This window comes from Periophthalmus magnuspinnatus, chromosome 8, assembly GCF_009829125.3.
Source record: "Periophthalmus magnuspinnatus isolate fPerMag1 chromosome 8, fPerMag1.2.pri, whole genome shotgun sequence".
Classification (NCBI taxonomy): domain Eukaryota; kingdom Metazoa; phylum Chordata; class Actinopteri; order Gobiiformes; family Gobiidae; genus Periophthalmus; species Periophthalmus magnuspinnatus.
The window spans coordinates 2,622,722-2,644,014 of NC_047133.1; the positions used below are offsets into that span (position 1 = coordinate 2,622,722).

Sequence of the window (21,293 nt, forward strand, 5' to 3'; positions counted from 1 at the left end):
CTTATACCAGAAGCTGTGGGAAAAGCAACATTGCCTCTTTGTGGACATTCAGAGAACTGCATCACTGTTTAGCTTTCTTTTTTATACATATTTGTTTAATCATGTCATTTATTTACCTAAGTCTTGATGTTTGCTCTTGGTGGGTTATTTAAAAATTTAAGATCGTAACTTTTTGTCATTTTTTCCTCTATTTGCTTTCAGTGTTCTGCAGCCTATGCTAATTAAGTTTGTCTGAAAGAAATTAAAATAATAATTAAAAAACCCTCATTAGTTTTGCAGTTAATGATTTTATAGAGTTTTACAAATACAAAAACAATTACACAAAGGTACAAACAATAACACTAAAACATCTGTGGTCAAATATCTTAAATAAAGACTAGGAAAGGTTTAAATGCGATGTTACAACAGAGAACAAAGGTTGTGCAGTAATACATTTCAGTGGTCAGGTAGGTTGTTAGCATGTGTGTTAGCAGAATGGCTACATCACAAGGCAAAAATCACATCACCTGAGCTTTGACAATGTACTCAATGCAGTTTAGACACATTTGCACATTCACTGTTCCAGTGTGTGGGTTGATGTAGTTATTGCAGGAGGCAGAAAAATGGAAATGCTGGTTTTAATCACGCTATAATCTCTCATTTGTCTTTTACAGTGTGCATCTGGTATAATCCAACGCATTGTTCAAGATGCAAAGACTATTGAGGTTGAGTGAGGAGATGTGTAAGTGTATTCATGGCATGGTGCTTTGAGACTGGAGTGTTACAGGCAATTCTTGAACATACACAATTATATTCCAAAAACACTGGGACATTGATGTGTCATAAAATGTATTTAAACTATAATAAACCAGGTTAATACTGACAGGCATCTTTTATGTTTCTTTTAGAACCACTTAAGATTAAAGTTTGAGATTTATTTTAGTTTATTAACATTCTGTACAACATCCCAGTGTTTTTTGAGTTAATAAATTATAAATAATATAAATTTAAACAAATAAATTAGAATAGATTTGCATTGATAGATATAAATAGCTTCATACACATCGATATATATACGTGTTGGCCAACTTCAAAGGAGAGCACTGTAGCCAAGAATAAAGTGAAGGCACAGAAGTGTTCAGGTCTGAACACTCTGGAGGCTACGAAAAACAATTAGTACTTGTTATGTACCAATAGTGCCTACTTCTTAAGAAAATCATAAAATTGGCAAAAGTAGTCATGTGTAAATAAGATGGCGACACTGACGGGAATAGTTATGCAATATGAAAATTCAATAAATAAATAATATTAATAGCCAACTGTGTCATGTGATTGTCTAACAGACAATGCTTTAAAATACTGCACAAAGGAGCTAAATGTGGGACAATGTGTGGGTGAAAAAAATGGTGTTGTAGAATTAAACTGAAACACAATGGTCCCATATTTCATCAATCTGCAACTTTGACATTTTTTATATCAAATAGTGTGAAGATTTTTTCCACTCTAGTCAGTACTGCAGTGGGGTAGAAAATTAGACATTAGAAATGAAAATATTAGTTTAAATATTGGGTAAAAATGGACAACTGCTTAATCATTTGTGTGCCTAGTTTGCTGTTTACTGATGATGAACAATAACAAGACTAAAAAGATACATATTCTTACATCAACTAACTACAATGGAAGTAACCTTGAACTCTAGGCTCTGCTTGGCTCGGCACCTCCTGTCAGACGTTTCTTCGTTCATTGATGGCATTTCCTCCAGGAGGGGCAATATGAATAGAATCCAGAATAGGCCGCAGCATCTGGCCAAATGGTCTATGGAGACATGTATATTAAAATATTAAAATGATATTGTATCTTCATCCAGTCTTAAGTCTTTTATTGCTGCTGAGCATTTGAGTAACTACAGAGTTGTTGTTTTAAAAAATGTATCTAAATTCATAAGAGATCCATACTCACGTGGAAAGGACTTCAGATGGGAGGTCAGTGATGTAAGAAGGTATTGTTCTGCCTGTCAGAAACTGGGAAACTTCATTGGTAAACGTGTTGCAGTTGTGCTCAAAAAGGCGATATTTGTCACCCCTAAAACCCAGACTAGTCAAATATAAAACAGCAAAAAAACTAAAGAAAAGTAGATTTATTAAAATGATAAAACACCTGTATGTACTTTCTCCCAACGAGGAAAGATAGTCCATGAATATTTCCTCTGATACTTCAGTTTCTCCCAGCTCTACGACTGTATCCGGAGGACCTAACATGGTCCCACCCTAAACACAAACACACAGACACACGTATGTTACATGGACATAAAAAGTCAAGTGGTCTTCTATGTGTGACATAAGAGACATACATAAAAGGGATATAAAAAATGTATAGTGTCTATGCTCATGACGCTTAATATTAAAAGCTACATTTGTTTTCAATATGAGTAAAATTAATCATGATTGGTCAATAAGAGGCAAACAATAAGAGGCAAACAATATAAATGTGATATTTTTGCCATATTAACACTTCATTAATCATATCCTTACCGGTGAACAGCTGGAAATTCCTTCTCCACCAAAGAAAAACTCATCACCGTATGCCACTATAGCTGTATGCCTGAAAGACAAAAATATGTTTATTACATCAAAGCTCTTTAAAACTAATACAATTAGACTAAATACTGCAGGTTATAGAGAAAACTGTGTAGAAAATTACTCATAAAAAATCATTTACAGTATGTCAAATCTAATAGAGAGCTACTCACCATATACCATCGAGTTGCTTTCCTGAAACATAAAGATATCTGTTATTAAACACACTGGAAAACCTTAACAAAGCTTTTTTTTCTTTTTTTTTTCTCTCACATTTGATTTAATAGCATGTCAATAATGTTCAATGATGTCACAAAACATAATCTAACGGACAGTAGTCGTGTCTTTGAGGCAAAAACACACCCAGATCCTCTGTGACAGGCTCAGCAGAGATGTCAGTCCTGGAGCAGAGTTACTATCATCACTTTATTATCTCACAGGCCACAGCAGCAGGAGGAACTCACCTAACATGATGGGACTCAGACTGCGCGCCATCCCTCGTGATAAATCATAAATATATAACTGAACATTGTATCTTGTCGGAGTTTTATCCATTATTTGCAATAACTAGTATCCGGCGGCTTTTATTCGTGGTTAGCTAAACCGGGCACCTTTAGCAACACAGCTGACCGCGAGCTCTCAATGACGTCATACGCAACAGAAAAACACAGCGCATTTCCGGTTCTGACCCTTCAAAATAAAACACACGAATACACACGAACTACAGACCTTGGAAATAAACTTTTTTTTTTCTTTCTCTTTTCTTGTTTTTAAATTTTTGATTTCATTTTTTAAATTTCACTTGACAAATACACAAATTGTTAGTACACTGCTTATCATAAAGATTAGCAAACGATTTACATCAACACAGAAAAACAGTGTCGTCGTCATGGTAACAGTGACTGGAGCAGTAAATAGACTATGTTTGGGTAGCAAAAGACAAAGTTTAAATCTGTCAACTGGACAAATCGTACAGTACAAAGGGTCAGCAGGAGTCTTGTAGAGTATATGTTTGTAAAGTAGTTTTGCAGAGTATTTTGCACACACATCGTCCACCCTTTCCCTGCCTTACTCCAGGCGGCAGGTGGCAATGATGTGCCTTAAACGTGTGTGCAGACAGAAGAGGCTGACAGAAGAAGCTGAGACAGCGGCTGAGAGCAAGCTGGTGCTGGTGTGGGTGTGATACCAGCCTCAGCCACACACAGGACTGGTGGAGGCTTCTGCACCGGGCTAAAATAGTCCGAGAGCAGCTGACGTCCTGCTGTTAGAGAAATGGCTGCCACCGGAGTCCTTCCCTTTATCAGGGGGGTAGACCTCAGTGGAAATGACTTTAAGGTATTCTTTTATATTCTTATTATTAGCCCTTCATGTTGTATTTATACCACAGATTAAGGCGAAGCTAAAGTAAACTGTTCACACGTTACACGAACAACAACAAAACACTAGCTAGCTTAGCACTAGTACTAGCACTGTTAGCATTGGGCGTTAGCTTGTGGGCTGTCTGTCTGAAGTGTGAGCCAAGGTGTTGTCTAATCATGTCTGAAATTGCTAGTTTACTACATTAAATCAATAGTTAAATCGTAAACTATTCTGTGTGTTTTTGTGAAGGACAGTAGTCAGTTCACAGACACGACGTGTGACTTGTTTGATGGATAACTTTTCACAGATCACGTTTTAACTGTCCCAGCTGTATATTATGATGAATAAACCAAGCAAGACACTGTAATAACGCTGCTTTGGGATACTTCTTTAGTTCTCTCTCTTTGTACTTGTAGTTCCTAGTTTTACTACCATGACAGCTGCCGCCTGGGTGTGTTCTGTCTGTGGCTCTGAACAAGTTGTCTGCTTACATCATGATCCTGTTATACAATAGAGGAAAATTAAGCAATTTTTTATGGGTAATATTAATTTTGCTTTCATAAATCAACTTGACTGATGTCCCTTGGCTCATACTATTAATGGTTTCTTTCTATCAACAAATGTAAATAAGAAAAAAATCCACTGTGCTGAAAATAACTGAGAATTATGTCATGCCCATCTGAACTGTTTCTCAGAATAACAATAGCCAATGAGGTCAGTTTGATCTTGTTGTTTGATACTGATGTGGAATACTTAACTTATCGTGTATTCACCTTTTATAGGGTGGTTATTTTCCTGAACATGTCAAAAGTATGAGCAGTCTGCGATGGCTGAAGCTCAACAGAACAGGACTGTGTTACCTCCCAGAAGAGCTGGCCTCTCTGCAGAAGCTGGTGAGTGTGTGGTGAGACTATTATCGAACAGGGAATTCTGTAAAGTGAGTTGAAAAATATTATGTTTTGTAGGAGTGACAGGATTATTTCATTTACATAGAAAGAGCATCAGTGCTGTAAATGGAATTAGGCTGTCATGGAGTGTCATCATAGGCACTGTTTCAAGAAAAAGGTTTAGTCCAAGCTCAGGGTTTGTTAACTCTGAAAAGAGGTCATCAAAAATAAAACTGTTAGTTAGTGTTTCTTTCTTATTAACTCTCTCTGTGAAACAAAGTAATACAAAAAATAGCATTTAAACTAGATGTATTGTATTGTATGTATTGGTTGACTGAAAAAAATTCAGCTGTATAATTTTGGATATTTACAGAATAGTTTAAAAATGATCTTTTATCAGACGGAATACAAGACTGCATATTTCTTTCCTTTTTTTTTTTTTTTTTTTACTGTGTTTTTAGAAATTAGACATTGTATTATGGAGAGGTTGTAAAGGAGACAGGAGTTTATTATAGGACTACATCAACATTTTTTCTTTCCAGTGTTAAGGATTATTCAATCTAGCATCAAGCTGTTTATATCGTGACAACACTATAAACATCACACGTCCCAGATGATATTTCAATTAAAACCCTTTTTCATGTTTAGGAGCACCTTTCAGTGAGTCACAACAGCCTCACTACGTTACATGGGGAACTGTCCGGCTTGCCAAACCTAAGGGTAAGTGATTGACTGAAAAATTATATTCTTTTTTCCATTAAAATTGTGCTGTCAATCCACATTAGTTGTGGGAGATCAATGAATTCTTTCATATTCCTACAGGCGGTGGTGGCTCGAGCGAACAACTTAAAAAATTCTGGCGTCCCAGATGACATCTTTCAGCTCGATGACCTCTCTGTGCTGGTATGTAAAAGTCACACTATATCACCTGTCCTCATCGATATTTCTATCTAAACTATATTCACACAATATCTTTAATCCTGAAGGATCTGAGCTTTAATCAGTTGACGGAGATTCCCCGAGACCTGGAGAACAGTAGGAACATGCTGGTGTTGAACTTAAGCCACAACAGCATCGACTCCATCCCCAATCAGTTGTTCATCAACCTGACAGACCTGCTCTATCTGGACCTGAGCGACAACAAGCTGGACAGCCTGCCCCCTCAGATGAGACGCTTGGTGCACCTACAGACGCTCATCCTGAACAACAACCCACTCATGCATGCACAGCTGCGGTAAGCAACAGTGTCCTTATTAAATTATTCACTAGTTATAAGTTTAGTTGTTGACTGTGTGGGTATGTTTGTGTGAGCAGACAGTTGCCAGCCATGGTGGCGTTACAGACTCTGCACCTGCGAAACACCCAAAGGACCCAGAGCAACATGCCAACCAGCCTGGAGGCCCTGACACATTTAGCAGGTAACATGTTAGATGTGTGTGTTTAGAATCAGTGACTGCTTGTATTCGTAGTAAAACAATAATAATTACTTAGGGTTAAAGAATGCAAAAGTTATTCCTTTTGTTTGTTAGGCATCTTGAAAGTTCACTTGCATTTTTTTACAAACTTGGTAGTTTACTGCCAAAGCAGCAATAGACTGCAGTCTGTGTTTACATGTATCTAAGATGGTAAATATTTGATCCAAATATTTGCTAAAGTCTTCTGAAAATCAACTCTGAAAAAATCAAATCAATTTTTTTTTGTGAATAATCAGAAATAAATTGAAACTTTGGAAATGATAAATGCATGTTTCTGATTTTGTACTTTTACTAATGCTGTTATTATCTCATCAGAAGACCTCCTGAGTCCTAACGTTGTACTACTTTGTCCTCCTTGGTGTTTTCCGCAGATGTTGACCTGTCATGTAACGACCTGACCCGGGTGCCCGAGTGCCTGTATTCTCTGGGGAGTTTGAAGAGACTCAACTTGAGCAGCAACCAGATTTCTGAGCTCTCCCTTTGCATTGACCAGTGGACACAGCTAGAAACTCTAAACCTGAGTCGCAACCAGCTCACCTCTCTGCCAGTGAGTACTTTTATATCAAGTTTGAGGAAGTGACTCACAAACACTGTGGCACTTTATAAAGGTAAGATCTTTATATCTGACTCTCTTTGTGTTTTTCTATCCAGTCAGCCATCTGTAAATTGTCCAAGCTCAAGAAACTGTATGTAAACTCAAATAAACTGGATTTTGATGGCGTTCCTCCTGGTGTGGGCAAACTGTCGAGTCTCACTGAGTTCATGGCGGCTAACAACAACTTAGAGCTTATCCCTGAAGGCCTCTGCAGGTCAGTACTAAATACAATATCATTACACTAACAATATGTGTCTAAAATGTATTCATCTTTATTGTTTTCCATTGTCCAGGTGTGGAAAGCTGAAGAAACTGGTTCTTAATAAAAATCGCCTGGTAACACTGCCTGAAGCAATTCACTTTCTGACCGACTTGGAGGTACAACCATTTTTTCTAACTTTATACTTTATCCATTTTAACAAAACAATTTACATAATTTAGTATTTTAATTATAATTTAGGTCCTTGATGTGCGAGAAAATCCAAATCTAGTGATGCCACCTAAACCAGTGGACCGGGGAGCAGAGTTTTACAATATCGACTTCTCACTGCAGAATCAGCTCCGTCTGGCTGGAGCTTCTCCTGCTACTGTGGCAGCTGCCGGCGGAGGTGGGCACAAAGGACCACTTTAATTGTATTTGTTCATCTTATAGTTTAAATGTGAAAGTATGTGATATTTCTGTATACCGGAAGTAGTGTTATCACAATATTAAAATTTCACAGCCTATTACAATATTAAATATAGACTCAATGGGATTTTCAGCATTTAAATCATAGTACTTTATTTTATATTAACATTCAGTCTTTTATCTGTATAATACCTCAGTCGTTCAGGTAGGTTTCATAGTGATCCATGGGTGTATACTCCTCTATGTGGTCTTATAAATTAATATCTTTAGAACGTTTCAGAAAAAATATATCTGCACTACACTAGTTTTAGCATTGATTAGTATCTGATTTGTGATATATGATGATGTATAGTGTAAGAAAATGCTTACAATTTCCTCTAATACTGTCTAATGAAACAAAGAATTAGAAAGCAAGAAATGTCATGTCTTATGGTATTCTTGAATGTATTTATCCAGGAGCAAATCCGCGAGATCATTTGGCAAGAAAGATGAGGTTAAGAAGAAGAAAAGACTGTTCTCAAGATGACCAAGCCAAACAGGTGCTGAAAGGCATGAGCGACGTGGCACAAGAGAAGAAGAACATGGAGGAGAACGGAGACCTGAAGTATGGTGTCTTGAAGATCCGCCGCTGGGACCAGAGTTTGGAGAAGCCCCAGCTAAACTATTCTGAGTTCTTTCTGGAGGACGTGGGACAAGTAATACCAAGAGCCAGAGAAGGGATTGCTAGTGTTTATTTTTTTGTTATTAATTTTTGGTTTTCCTATAGATTCCAGGCGTATCAGTGTGGCAGATTGAGAACTTTATCCCGGTTCAGATCGATGAAACGTTCCATGGCAAATTCTACGAGGCCGACTGCTACATTGTGCTCAAGGTATCTGACTATCAAACCTTTCATACCAAGTACCACCAGATCTGAACCAGGTCTAAATTTGAACTATTCTAGGTGTAATCTAGGACAAAATCTTCTAAAAATGGATTACATCATTTCCACTGTAGTTCTAAACAAGAAATTATCCAAGTAAACCAATATACTGAAGAGCTATCAAAGTACCACTAGTTTGAGAAACACTTTTCTTGTTTTTCTAGACCTTCCTGGATGATAACGGGGCATTGAATTGGCACATCTACTACTGGATCGGTCAGGAAGCCACACTGGACAAAAAGGCCGGCTCTGCCATCCACGCTGTCAACTTGAGAAACTTTCTCGGAGCGGAATGTCGGACAATAAGAGAAGAGATGGGAGATGAGAGCGAAGAGTTTAGCGCTGTATGTACAGCTAATCAAAAAATAAATAAATATTGCATTGAATTTGGCATTTAATATATGTTTTTTGCAGGTGTTTAATAATGAGATATCGTACATTGAGGGAGGGACGGCGAGTGGATTCTTCACTGTGGAGGATACACATTATACAGTCAGGTAGTAATTAATGACATCATTTCAAGAGGGAGTATTTTGCAAAATCAACTTTTTAAAGCTTTCTACAATGTTTTAACGATGTTCACTTATCAGAAATATTGATACCTCCTGGGCACTATTTGAACCCTCCATGCGATTAGCAGTACAGTTCTATCCAAGACTCACAAGCCTATGTAACCCAAGCTCCCATACGGCAATTTTTATAAATGCATAGTACAAAATGATACACTTACAAACCTGAGAAGTAGTTTGATTAGTGGAATGCGTCCTGGTTGTATTTAGTTGTTAGTGACTTGGATTATTAGTTGGATTATACTTCCTGCATGTAGATTGTGCACGTAAATTAGATGCATGGAACCAAGTTAACAGTTGAATTTGAAAGTAGCTACTAGAGAATACTGCTTGTTAGAATATTTGACTGTGTGGACCTGCTCGGACCGTTGTAGACAGGCGCGTCAAGCATAAATCAGTGTGGGGAGCAAGAGGAGGGGAAGCTCAGAGCATCACAACCAGAACTGAACATTTTAATACATTGTTTTCTGTGAATATAGCTTTTTTAAAACAATAAAAAGTAACTTTGTGATCTAATTATGTGTTGGCAATTAATCCCCCTTAGAAGTGCAATACCCTCTCTTTAATACCTTGTCTTTATTTTCTTTTAAAAGGTTGTATCGAGTTTATGGCAAGAAAAACATCAAATTGGAGTCTGTTCCAGTCAAAGGTTCCTCGCTTGACCCTCGGTAACTCTCACAGCCATTAATTTCTTATATTCTAACTTTAAACTCATTTTAAAAGCACTTTTTAATATATACGTTTTGATTCTTTGCAGATTTGTCTTCTTGTTGGACACCGGACTGGAAATCTTTGTCTGGAGAGGAGCCAATGCTACACTTAGCGGCACCACAAAAGCACGGCAAGTCGCAAATCAAACCTCAAAGCGATCGCACATTAACTAAGCATTACCCTAACTCTCCGTCTAAATCCCCGTGTTCTGCTCGCCCCTCAGGTTATTCGCAGAGAAGATTAATAAAAACGAGCGCAAGGGCAAAGCTGAGATCGTTACGCTGATGCAGAACCAGGAACCTCCAAACTTCTGGGAGGCCATGGGGGGACAGCCCGAGGAGATCAAGAAGCACGTACCCGACGACTTCTCCCCCATGAGACCCAAACTCTACAAGGTAATGCACTTTATACTGTTTCTTTTTAAATAAGAATGTGTTTTGTTCTTTTTAATTTATTTTTGTGTTTTATTTGTAGGTGGGTCTTGGCCTTGGATACTTGGAGCTTCCACAGATCAACTACAAACTGTCGGTTGAGCACAAAGATCACAAAGTCAAGCTGGACACTTTACCAGAGCTGAGACTGGTAAGTACATTTGTTATAGCACTTTTTACTTTGATGGTTAAAGATGCACAATCTATCTTTTCTGCTTGTCTGCATAGAGATGTTATTGCTATGCCTAAAATGGTCCACAGTATGGCATTAAACATATTTATCTTGTCTGTGTAATCCCTCAGTCGTCCAGGTCGGATCCAGAGTAAAAACCAAAGTTAAATCTGTCACTGGACAAAACGTTGTAGGAGTGAAGACGTTTGACTGCTCGTCCAAGCCGCTTCTTCAGTTCATGAGAGGAAGAAGAACTGGAGACGGAGGAGAACTGGAAGAATCTGCAACTGAAGAAGTGTCTTGGATGAACAGCGAAACGTCTTCACTCCTACAACGTTTTGTCCAGTTGACAGATTTAACTTTGGCTTTTACAATATTTGTCTTGCATTTATTAAATTACACGTGTCTTTATTGCTCAACCTCTTACTCTGAGTGGGGCTTCCTCTCATAATGTGTAAAGCTTTTTCAAGCCAATCAATAACATCTCCATGGAGACAGACCATTCAACAGAAAACTCACGTAGTACACGTGGCTTTGAGTTTTTGCTCAGGGGCAACATAAATGAGTAATGAGTAAATGTAACTATGCTCTTCACATAACAAAGGAATATGATGTGATTTTATTTGTATTATTATTGTTATAGTTCTTGACATTTCAAATCTGAAGAATAGTATTTAAAAATAATGTCTATAGAAAATGTCTGTGTTCATTTAACTGTTGTGGCTCACTGTTCTCCCCTCTGTGTGTAGATCCAGTCTTTGCTGGACACAAAGTGTGTGTACATTCTGGACTGTTGGTCTGATGTGTTCATCTGGATCGGGAGGAAGTCTCCACGCCTGGTCCGAGCTGCCGCTTTAAAACTGGGTCAAGAGATTTGCTCCATGCTGCACCGCCCCAAGCACGCCTGTGTCACACGCAACCTCGAGGGCACAGAGACCCAGGTAGTACTACTATAGACTACTTTATACTACTATAGACTACTTTATACTACTATAGACTACTTTATACTACTATAGACTACTTTATACTACTATAGACTATTTGGAATACTACTAACTGAATGTTCTTTAGGTGTTTAAGTCCAGGTTCAAGAATTGGGACGATGTTCTGAAAGTGGATTACACCAGAGCAGCAGAAACTGTCCAGCAGAATGACAACCTGCAGGGCAAGGTCAGTCAAGATGCACCTGTGTTTGTGCTGCTACTAAACACATGTTCAGTGTGTTTAGTAGCAGCGTAAACACAGTGGGTCCATTTACATCACAATCAGATAAACCAATGATTAGATCTGACTTTTGGAGTGATATCATACTCAAGAGAAATCTGCTCATCAAAAACATGTGATAGTTTATCAGTGGAATGGAATCAATGAAGTTTTTGAGTTTGTCTCTTTCGCTTTTGGCTTTGTTACATTAGTTTTCCCTTTTTTATTGTTTAAACCAAAACAGGTGTGAACAATCAGACTCAGATTTTTGTTGTGCACTTAAACATGATGGTACTAGTGATGTTGTTTTGGTGTTTATTTCAGTGTACAATAATAAAATGTATGTATAACGTAATATAATAATATGTTGTGTCCTATTCAGGTGAAAAAGGATGCGGAGCAGAAGGACCAGATGAAAGCTGACCTCACCGCTCTGTTCCTCCCCAGACAACCAGCCATGCCACTCTCTGAGGTACATCAACAGTCTTTATTTTAGCCTTTTCTTTGTTAAGCTGAACCTTGCTTTGCTTTACTGTACTGTACATTGTTGTTTGCAGGCGGAGCAGTTGATGGAGGAGTGGAACGAGGACCTGGATGGAATGGAGGGCTTTGTGTTGGAAGGAAAGAAGTTTGCTCGTCTGCCAGAGGAGGAGTTTGGACACTTCTTCACTCAGGACTGCTACGTCTTCCTGTGCAGGTAAGTGTGTACAACCCTGTTAAGTGTTTGTTTTTTTTTTGTCTTGAATTCCATTTAAAGTGGACCTGTTATGCTAGATCAATGTTTTAGTCGTTTCCTTTTCTTATTTACCCTGTCGTTTTAGATCAAATTTGTGATTTACAATGTGAAAATTATAACGTAGTCCTCAAGTGTCATATATTATAACTGTAAAAAGCTGTATTTGTAGTTGTATTTCTGCCCGGTAATGTCGGTAACATGTCGGTTTAATGTCTGTCTTAGATACTGGGTTCCTGTTGAGTACGAGGAGGATGAGAAGGACAAGGAGAAGAAGGAGGGAGAGGGAGCGGGGACAGGTACAGGAGCAGAGGAAGAGGAAGAGGACAAGCAGCCCGAGGAAGACTTCCAGTGTGTGGTGTACTTCTGGCAGGGCAGACAGGCCTCCAACATGGGCTGGCTCACCTTCACCTTCTCCCTGCAGAAGAAGTTTGAGAGTCTCTTCCCTGGAAAGTTAAAGGTAAATACTTTTATTCTGCTTTGGTTCATTTTAATTGCTTCATGGTTCAGCTTCCTGTTATATGCAACGTTTTGAGCATTTTTTTTTCCATTCAAAAGATAGAATATTTTGATTTAAAATAGGGCTAAAAACCTAAACTCCTCCCACAACCACATTTCAAATTGAGCTGCTGAACTGAGAAGTATCTGGAAGAGTAAAGAGAGAGAGGAGAGAGGAGGGGCGGGGTCTGGAGGTGTAAGGAACCGTCTAATTGGTCTGACAGTTCTCCACATTTCAAACTCCGTCCCTGCAGCCAGGTGTTTGGCTGTGATCAGGGCAGTCTTATGTATTGTCACATAGTACTTGACAGGTAGTACACACTCTGTTTTGCACTTTTTTTTCTCCACACAAAGCTACAAAATAACCTAATTTGCCCTAAAATTTCCAAAAATTGACTATTAAAACACCACACACAGTTTAGTTGCACTTGATTTATTGTTTAGTTCAACTTAAAAGTTTCACAGTTGTTAATCGTTATGACAACGGGTCCTAATTTTTTATCTTTCTACTCCTGTGGGTAGAACCTGTTGTAATTAATCTGTGGGGGCTGTTGTTTAGGTGGTGAGGATGACCCAGCAGCAGGAGAACCTCAAGTTCCTTTCTCACTTTAAAAGGAAGTTCATCATCCACAAAGGCAAAAGAAAACAGAAGATCGACTCTGCTCAGCCGTCTCTGTACCACATCCGCACCAACGGCAGCGCACTTTGCACCCGGTCAGTCTTAGTTTATCGCCCGCGGACAGTGTTAACGAGCAACAGTAACATCTTAAAGTATAAATATGTCGTGGTTTTTTTTCTACTTTTCTAGAACCATCCAGATTGGGACAGATTCAAGTCATCTCAACTCAGAGTTTTGCTTCATTCTCAAGGTTGGATTACACACACTCACACACACACTCACACACTCACATGTTGTATATTTTGTTTGTTAAATGTGTTACCGTTCTGTGCAGGTACCATTTGAGAGCACAGACAATCAGGGCATTGTTTACACGTGGGTGGGCCGAGCTGCAGACCCCGATGAGGCCAAACTGGCAGAGGACGTCATGAACAGCATGTTTGACGACACGTACAGTAAACAGGTGTGTGGTGCGTACTTTACATACTGACAAAAGTGAAAATCTTGATGTTTTGGGGCATTATTCTGATGGCGATTTCCAAACAGTATTTTGTCAGTCCATCGGAAATGTTTAAATGGACCAATAAATGTTTCAAAACAGATTGAAACTGCAGAAATACGACTTTACCATTACCTTTATTGGACAAATGACACTGCAATTTAGTTTAATATTAATCAGCTCTTTTTGCAAACTTTGAAAATATTTATCTAGTAAAAGTGATAAACTGATAAAAATATTGGTTGACTAATTATTTTATTTAGATTTTGAGGATTTATATGTCCAAGAGCAGAATCTTCAGATAATCCACCCCGAGTTTAACCTGTTTTTATGTAAATATACAGTGTCCTAGTCCTTTTTTTCTGCGTAAATGGTTGTTTTTGTATGAACTCCCATGTCGGTGTCGTCCTGTGAGTGCAGTTTGGGTCTTGCTTTATATATGTTTAAAAGGATTGAAGATAATTCCCTTGTATGTAGATTATTATGTGAGCTAATTCAACGTTTCTTATGTCTTTTATAAGGTGATCAATGAGGGGGAGGAGCCCGAGAACTTCTTCTGGGTCGGTATCGGCTCTCAGAAAGAATACGATGAAGATGCAGATTATATGAAATACGCCCGACTCTTCAGGTGACTCTCACTGATGTTTCCTCACAGATAAAACAAACTGGACGCTCGTTAACACTGGTCCTGTGTCTTCTCCAGGTGTTCCAATGAAAAGGGTTATTTCTCTGTATCTGAGAAGTGTTCAGATTTCTGTCAGGACGACTTGGCAGACGATGACATCATGCTGCTGGACAATGGGAAAGAGGTGCGGAAAACTCTTTTAATTTGATTCTATTTCAGTACATTTTCAGTCAGAGGAAGTGGAACTATTCAAATTAAAATTGTTGCCGCAGAGGACGGTGTTGAAAGATTTGACGTTCGGGATTACAGACTCATCATTCTGTTGCTAGTATTGTCAAAATGTACTTATACTTGAGTAATATTATTTTGAACTAACATTACTCTTACTTAAGTAATTCTTTGGACCTCTACTTTGCACTTAAGTAAGCGTAGAAGAGTATATGGGAAAACTACTACTCAAGTAAGAATAACCTCGAGTAACTGGGATGAAATGTCTGATTTATAATTTAAAGTTAATATAATTGGAAGGAAAAAAACAACAACATTAAATTAAATTATTCACGTGTCACAGTGGGAAGAGTAACCAAAACTTTTAGTAAGAGTACTGCTACTTTAATACAAATATTACTCAAATATCAATAAAAGTCTGCTGCTAGAAAAGTACTTTGAAACGTGCAATTTATTAAAAAGTTACTTAAGTGCAGTAATTGTAACTGAGTATGACCCACTTCAGCTTGGCAGTCCATATGACAGCTTTTTAATGTATTTATTATTATTACTTTGTGAAATATTTACCACATGTACTATAGCCCATCAAAGTGGCAGTTTGAGGGAAAAAAAAACTTACAGGAAGTAGCATTTCTATAAAGGACTTTATCTGAGTCATGGCACAAAACTCTATTAAACGTATTGTACTGTAAAAGCACTTTTCTGGCTGTTTAAACATTTAAGTTCTTTATTGTAGAAAAGTATGAATTTGAAACACTGCAGTATATGTTTTACACTATGGATCTTACATGTTTGTTTTGTTTTTTGTGTATTTTTTAGGTGTACATGTGGGTCGGCACACAGACGAGCCAAGTGGAGATCAAACTGAGCCTCAAAGCCTGTCAGGTGAGACGTCTGTTATTCTCCATTCTTTTTTTTTTTCCCCCACAATAATTTCTGAATAAAACATTTTCAGCCGAGCGTGTCTTCCTTTTCCTCCTCAGGTCTACATCCAGCACATGCGCGCCAAGGACAACGAACACCCGAGGAAACTGCGTCTGGTGCGAAAGGGGAACGAGCCTCACTGCTTCACTCGCTGCTTCCACGCCTGGGGAGCGTTCAAAACCCCCCTGGCTTAAACGCACACTTCAGCAACAACATATCGCTCGCATATGAACAACAACGCTTCCACCACAAGAACCACAACACAGATACTGGCTGCCATGCTGTTTTTACTGAAGATGATGTCTAAGGGGAACCGCGCTTTACTGTAATGGGTCTAATGTGTAATATCGATGCTGTAGGAAACAACGGGAGCAGAGACTTGGTGACACTTTAACTGCACTTTGATTAGCCTTAAAAGCATAAATACATAATTATAGTGAACATATGGTTTAAAAATGACTCAAATCCACAGCGTTTTGATATGAAACCTGATGCATGACTCACGATAATGGCGATACACGCAGAAATCGATATATTGCACTTGATATTCTCCGATATCACTTTGCAGCAGTATTTTTTCAAACCACACCCTTGAAATCCACCTTTTTAATCGTTAAAACAGTGAATATGTGAAATATGTAGTGTATTTCACAAAAAATCTTTAAAAAACATTGTAAAATATACCAACAAAATGCGATATATCGATACAGCTGCCAACAGTAACGATAGTGTATCATCAAATTTAGTATTGTAATCATTATTGTGGGCTGATTTATCGATATTTTGATATTTCGGCACACCCCTACTACTTTATAAGGCATTAAGAGGGTATTAATGAAGTACTGAACTAAACCTGGTCATTCTTAATAAACTAAGTCTTTGTTGCTGCTGATTAAAGTTTTTAAAGTGTCACCAGAATCTTTGAACATATCGATTCTTAGCTTTTACCGATCGATCGATGAATAATATTTTCTTTTTTATTTAAAGTGGCTAATTGCTCACCGCTAATGTTTTTGTGCCATCGTGTGCGGCAGAACAAATCTAAACCCACTGACGGTGTGTTTTTTCCTCTTTTCGGAGTCGTGGGTTACAAAACGGCACTATATTTTTTCTAATGAATGTGTCTCGTCAAGTTGAGTCCATTTTTACGTCGTGTACGTGTTGTTCTGTCTCGTGGCCTTCTCTTTGTCTTTGAGTTTAAAGGTGCAGTCTGTAACTTTCTGGTGAGTCTCGACAGCTGCTTGTCTCCATGGCGACGTAATCTGTTTGTCTGTAATGTTTGTTTTGTTTGTTTTGTTGCAATAAAAAACACCAGAAAGCGAGATGAAGGATGACGTGTTGTGGAACAGTCCAATAACATCTCCATGGAGTCAGCAGGTCCTTAGCTCTCCTGCAGAAAAGTTACACAGTGCGTCTTTAAACTGGAGATTGTAAGACAGCCTGATTTATGATTGTAGGGAACTCATTATGTGCAATCATTCAAGGCCAGGTGTTTTTCTAACCAAAATACTTCAAGTTGTGTTAATTGTCATGTAATTCTGGGAGACTTTTATCAAACAGAACATAAAGTTTTGTTTTTTTCTTTCACGTGGCATGAACTAAAGCTCCGTCGTTGGGAATACTGCCTTCCTGTGGTCAGTCCAGGTAATGCTCGTCCTGAATGGTTACTTGTGCATTTTCAAAAGTCTATTTTTGGTGAAGAGATGCTTGAGTGTGTGGACTACAGATGTTATAAGAAATGTGCACATGCTCCTGGTGACTCCTGCAGATGCTTTATTTATGTATTTTATATATTAAATGCTATCACACAAGAAACTCTGGTTAAACTTTATTTTAAATTAGTGTTGGTACAATACTAAAACTTCAGACTCAATACTGGATTTTAAAGGAATAGACACGATACTCAATACTGATGCCACAATAACAAAAAAAGTTCTTTAAATCATAGAACTTTCTTTTATATTAATCTCGTCCAGTGGTCCATGGGCAGATACTCGTCTATAGTTGTTCTGATAGTTCATCATTTTAAAGCTTAAAAAGAGGTACATTTATTTAATTTAAATATAAACACACATCAGTATAGTTAGTTCAACTGGTAAGTCACTTGACTTTCACATGGGGGACCTGGGTTCAAATCTCCCCCAAGCTCAGTAGCTCCAACATCTGCACATGGCACCTGCTCACAACTTGAGATTGACAAGGTACAACACAAAATGTGCTACGGCGAGGGGGAGCCAGGACGCCAGGTCAGAGGGGAGTTAATGTTAACTCCCCCAACATGAAGCCCTAATAAGTATCATGCTCCTAGTCTCCCTCAACCATCACAGACACTGAATATTCATAAACTTTTTGAAGTGTAAGGATCCTAGAGGGTGGAGGTTCTGATGGTGGAGGAAGGACTTAAACTGGATGATCCAATGATTAAAAAAAAACAACAATAGGAGAAAGAGTAAATAATTTTATTAACATTCACAATTGTTCAGCCAAAAAGCTAAATAAACACCATTAAAATCCTACAAACTGAATGACAAAGTAGAAACAAAGTCATTGTATTGTGGAATTAAAAAAACAACCAAAAACATCATTGTGCCAGTTATAGCATGATCATAATAAGCATGTTAATATTATAATCTGTGTTAACACCAAGTAAACATTGAGCTACATCAGTTAGTAGTGAGGTCCCTTTGCTCGTTTTAACAGGTGATTAAAAAGCTTTAATTTAACTAACGTAACTATCGTCGGCTTGGTCTTTAATCTGTCTTTTTTCATTGCGGATAACCTATAATATACAACTGTGTATTCCCATTAACACATAGTAAAACTGCTGTATATAAACAAAAAAAAATGGGTGAATGCTGATCATTTTACACAGAATGTTCCATGATTTCTTCCTCTTTCCCACTTCCCTGAGTCCCGTTATAATTCTCTGCACTGACCGCGTCTTAAGTACCAAACCATCGTACGCACGCAAGATTAAACTATATTTTAAAAAAACTTTCGGACTGGCCTTTATATCGAGCTCAAATTGCGTTTCACACTTAAATTGCGATAGTTTTCCATTTTCTCAAAGCCTGTGAGAACCAGCCTAACAGTACCTTTGTTTTCTCCGGGTGGATTCTTTTTAAAGACATCTGCGTTAATAAAATATACGTCTACATTCCCAAGAAAGCTATACAAAAACATGATGCGTTAACTGTGGATCGACAGTTTTATCAAGCAGGTTTGGCAACGTGTCAACACCAAATGAGTTGTTTTTTTTTAAGTGGGGCCCATAACAGACTGGGTAAGGCAATTGAAAATATTCATATTGGCACAGAAAAGAGAGATGCTACAATATGTAATACTCAATCAGTCCTTTTTCTTTATGGTTTTTATAGCAGTGATGTGTAAGCAGCGTGCACAATAGTCCATCACAACCGCGAGTGAGTGTGCACCGGAAAACCGTCAACGCAAAAAAATACACCAAGTTCAGTCTCGGGAAGCGGGAATGTAGTCCACAACGGGGTTCCACGCTCCGGTCAGTGGCACAGCGGACTACGATTCCCATGTTCCAGTTTGTTTGCAGCTGAAGGTTCCTCCGCCTCAGTCTCGGTCTCGGTCTCGGTGACGCGTTTATAAAGATGTGTGGTGATCGGTGTGTCCCAGTGCAGTGGCGTTCACAGTGGGATGATGGGAGATCCAGCACACGATTAAGTCCGTGAAGGTTGCGTGAGCTCGTCGTCGCGCAGGACTGGAGTGGAAAAAGGAAAAAAAGAAGAAAAATGATGAATATAAGCAGAGGTCAAACAATTACAATCATTACAAATACAGTTGATTTTGATGCTCATTTAATTTGAGTTGATCCTTTGACTAAAATTACAAGTTTCAGTCAAGATTCAACTTTTTTTTTGTTTTGTTTTAGTAGAAAATAATCTATAATAGTTTTAATCAAGCAAAAAATACATCATTTTTATAACGTAACTCTTTGGACATAGATTTTTTATTTGGTCTTGTTTGACGCTCTGAGATTAAAAAGTGGAACTCGAATCTAACCTCAACTCATTCCCTTTAATTTATCCATTAGTTTATATTATTTGCCAAAAATATCAGAGCTTTTAGTCAACGGAAATATCTAGTTTTAGTCGTAGTTTTAGCGTTTTATGTCATTTTAGTCATTATCGTTACTTACGAGTTTTTATAGTCTGCAAAAATATGACATTGACAAAAACAAAAATATAGTTGTTCACTGTTTTGGCCCAATTTATTCACCAAATCTGATTCAAGACGATATTCTAAAAATGCCTAGAACGACGGACGATACGACAAACGGATCGGGACGTCCTGTTGGAGATCTGGTGAATAGTAGTGCTCGTATTAATAGTAGTAATTAGTACTCCTCAGATTAAAACAAACTTTAAATAAATAACGTTTTATATGAAGTTTGTGATGTTTCGTGTGATTCAGCTCGTGTCACTGAACCTGTATTTTCCATTTGAAACCAGCAGGGGGCAAAAAAAGGTGCCAAACAGAACGTAAACAAAGAGAATAGTGTAGTGTCAGTAAACGCAGTAATAGTCCTGATTTATGACGCATCGTAAACATGTCTGAATGAATAAATAAAGTAAGGAGTTTAGGATTCCACGACACAAAGAACTTTCCAACACAAACATCCACACAGACAAACACTGTGCAGCTTCAACATAAAGAGCTTTTGTTGAAAACCAACTCGGTTCTGATAGAATTCTACACAATTTATCGCTGCAGAGGGTTGAGGGAGGACGCGCGGGATCCAGGGGCTTCAGAACGATGAGACATTAGGACGATTAACAGTTTAAAACTAAATATTATATCTTTTGAATGAGGAAAAACTTGCTTAAAATGTTGCGTAGAACAGGAAGCTGAAGCCAATCAAAATGGAGAAAGTTTACATAATAATACGGCATTTTTATTTCTCCCTTAACTAAGTGGTTTAAAGTGTAAATGAAAATAAAATCACACTGAGTTGTAGAGTTGATAAACAAAATTCTATCCAAAATGCAGGGACTATTCACACACACATTTGTTTATTTTTCTTCTGACAGTTTAACAAAATAGAGGTGATATTGTGTGAATCAGACGAGCTTTGGTCTTTGTTTACAGTTCGGTTGCTAGGTAGAAGTTATGGAAATGTCACATGTCCAACCAGGAAATAAAATGATACACCACCAAAACTGTCAAACCAGGTCATTTTTTATTTTGAAGTTGATTATGTAAAATAAGTTCTATTGAAATGAGTCAAACCAGTCGTGTGCACACAGAAACCTTTCACAAAAATGACTTGAAATGCAAAATTAAACTATGCTTGAACACTTCTAGGACCTTTTAGGACCTGGCATCCACATATTTGGACACATTTTGGGTTGTTTAGGCCACAATGCATTTTTTTTTACTCTACATGGTCCTGGTGTCCACATATGAGGACATTATGCTGCCCCTTAGTGGTGACAGGAGAGTATGACACATTATAGTTTAGATTCTAGATCACATATGTCAAACTCAAGGCCCGGGGGCCAAATGCGGCCCACCACATCATTTTATTTGGCTCACGAGAAGGTAAATTAAGGTTTGACTGTCATTTTAAAATAAGTCTGTGCTGCTTTAATGTTTGCATTGACAATAAACTAATGAGATTTTCCCAACAA

The 21,293-nt window shown here is 38.0% G+C and overlaps 3 protein-coding genes across 3 annotated transcripts in view; 1 reads left to right on the forward strand and 2 right to left on the reverse strand.

Annotated features, from left to right (window-relative positions):
• Positions 1-272: 272 nt before the first annotated feature.
• desi1a (desumoylating isopeptidase 1a) lies at positions 273-3,214 on the reverse strand. Its single transcript, XM_033970561.2, has 6 exons — positions 3,020-3,214; positions 2,729-2,750; positions 2,511-2,580; positions 2,137-2,246; positions 1,939-2,061; positions 273-1,794 (listed from the first exon to the last, which is right to left on the reverse strand). The coding sequence occupies exons 1-6, from the start codon at positions 3,108-3,110 to the stop codon at positions 1,704-1,706; spliced, it is 507 nt and encodes a 168-aa protein (XP_033826452.1). The 5' UTR covers positions 3,111-3,214; the 3' UTR covers positions 273-1,703.
• Positions 3,215-3,673: 459 nt separating this feature from the next.
• flii (FLII actin remodeling protein) lies at positions 3,674-17,448 on the forward strand. Its single transcript, XM_033970559.2, has 30 exons — positions 3,674-3,890; positions 4,697-4,807; positions 5,450-5,521; positions 5,624-5,704; positions 5,788-6,035; positions 6,116-6,219; positions 6,648-6,823; positions 6,928-7,085; positions 7,165-7,249; positions 7,332-7,479; positions 7,956-8,194; positions 8,266-8,370; positions 8,586-8,765; positions 8,836-8,918; positions 9,584-9,658; positions 9,748-9,831; positions 9,925-10,096; positions 10,176-10,283; positions 11,054-11,245; positions 11,376-11,474; positions 11,890-11,979; positions 12,065-12,204; positions 12,466-12,700; positions 13,298-13,452; positions 13,547-13,607; positions 13,692-13,820; positions 14,378-14,484; positions 14,560-14,665; positions 15,529-15,594; positions 15,693-17,448. The coding sequence occupies exons 1-30, from the start codon at positions 3,828-3,830 to the stop codon at positions 15,825-15,827; spliced, it is 3,807 nt and encodes a 1,268-aa protein (XP_033826450.1). The 5' UTR covers positions 3,674-3,827; the 3' UTR covers positions 15,828-17,448.
• Positions 17,449-18,748: 1,300 nt separating this feature from the next.
• The window catches only part of llgl1 (LLGL scribble cell polarity complex component 1), a 41,552-nt gene continuing 39,007 nt past the window's right edge, over positions 18,749-21,293 (reverse strand). Inside the window, exon 24 of the mRNA XM_033970615.2 lies at positions 18,749-19,363. The gene's annotated coding sequence lies outside the window, so the exon portion shown is untranslated. The remainder of the gene's footprint in view (positions 19,364-21,293) is intronic.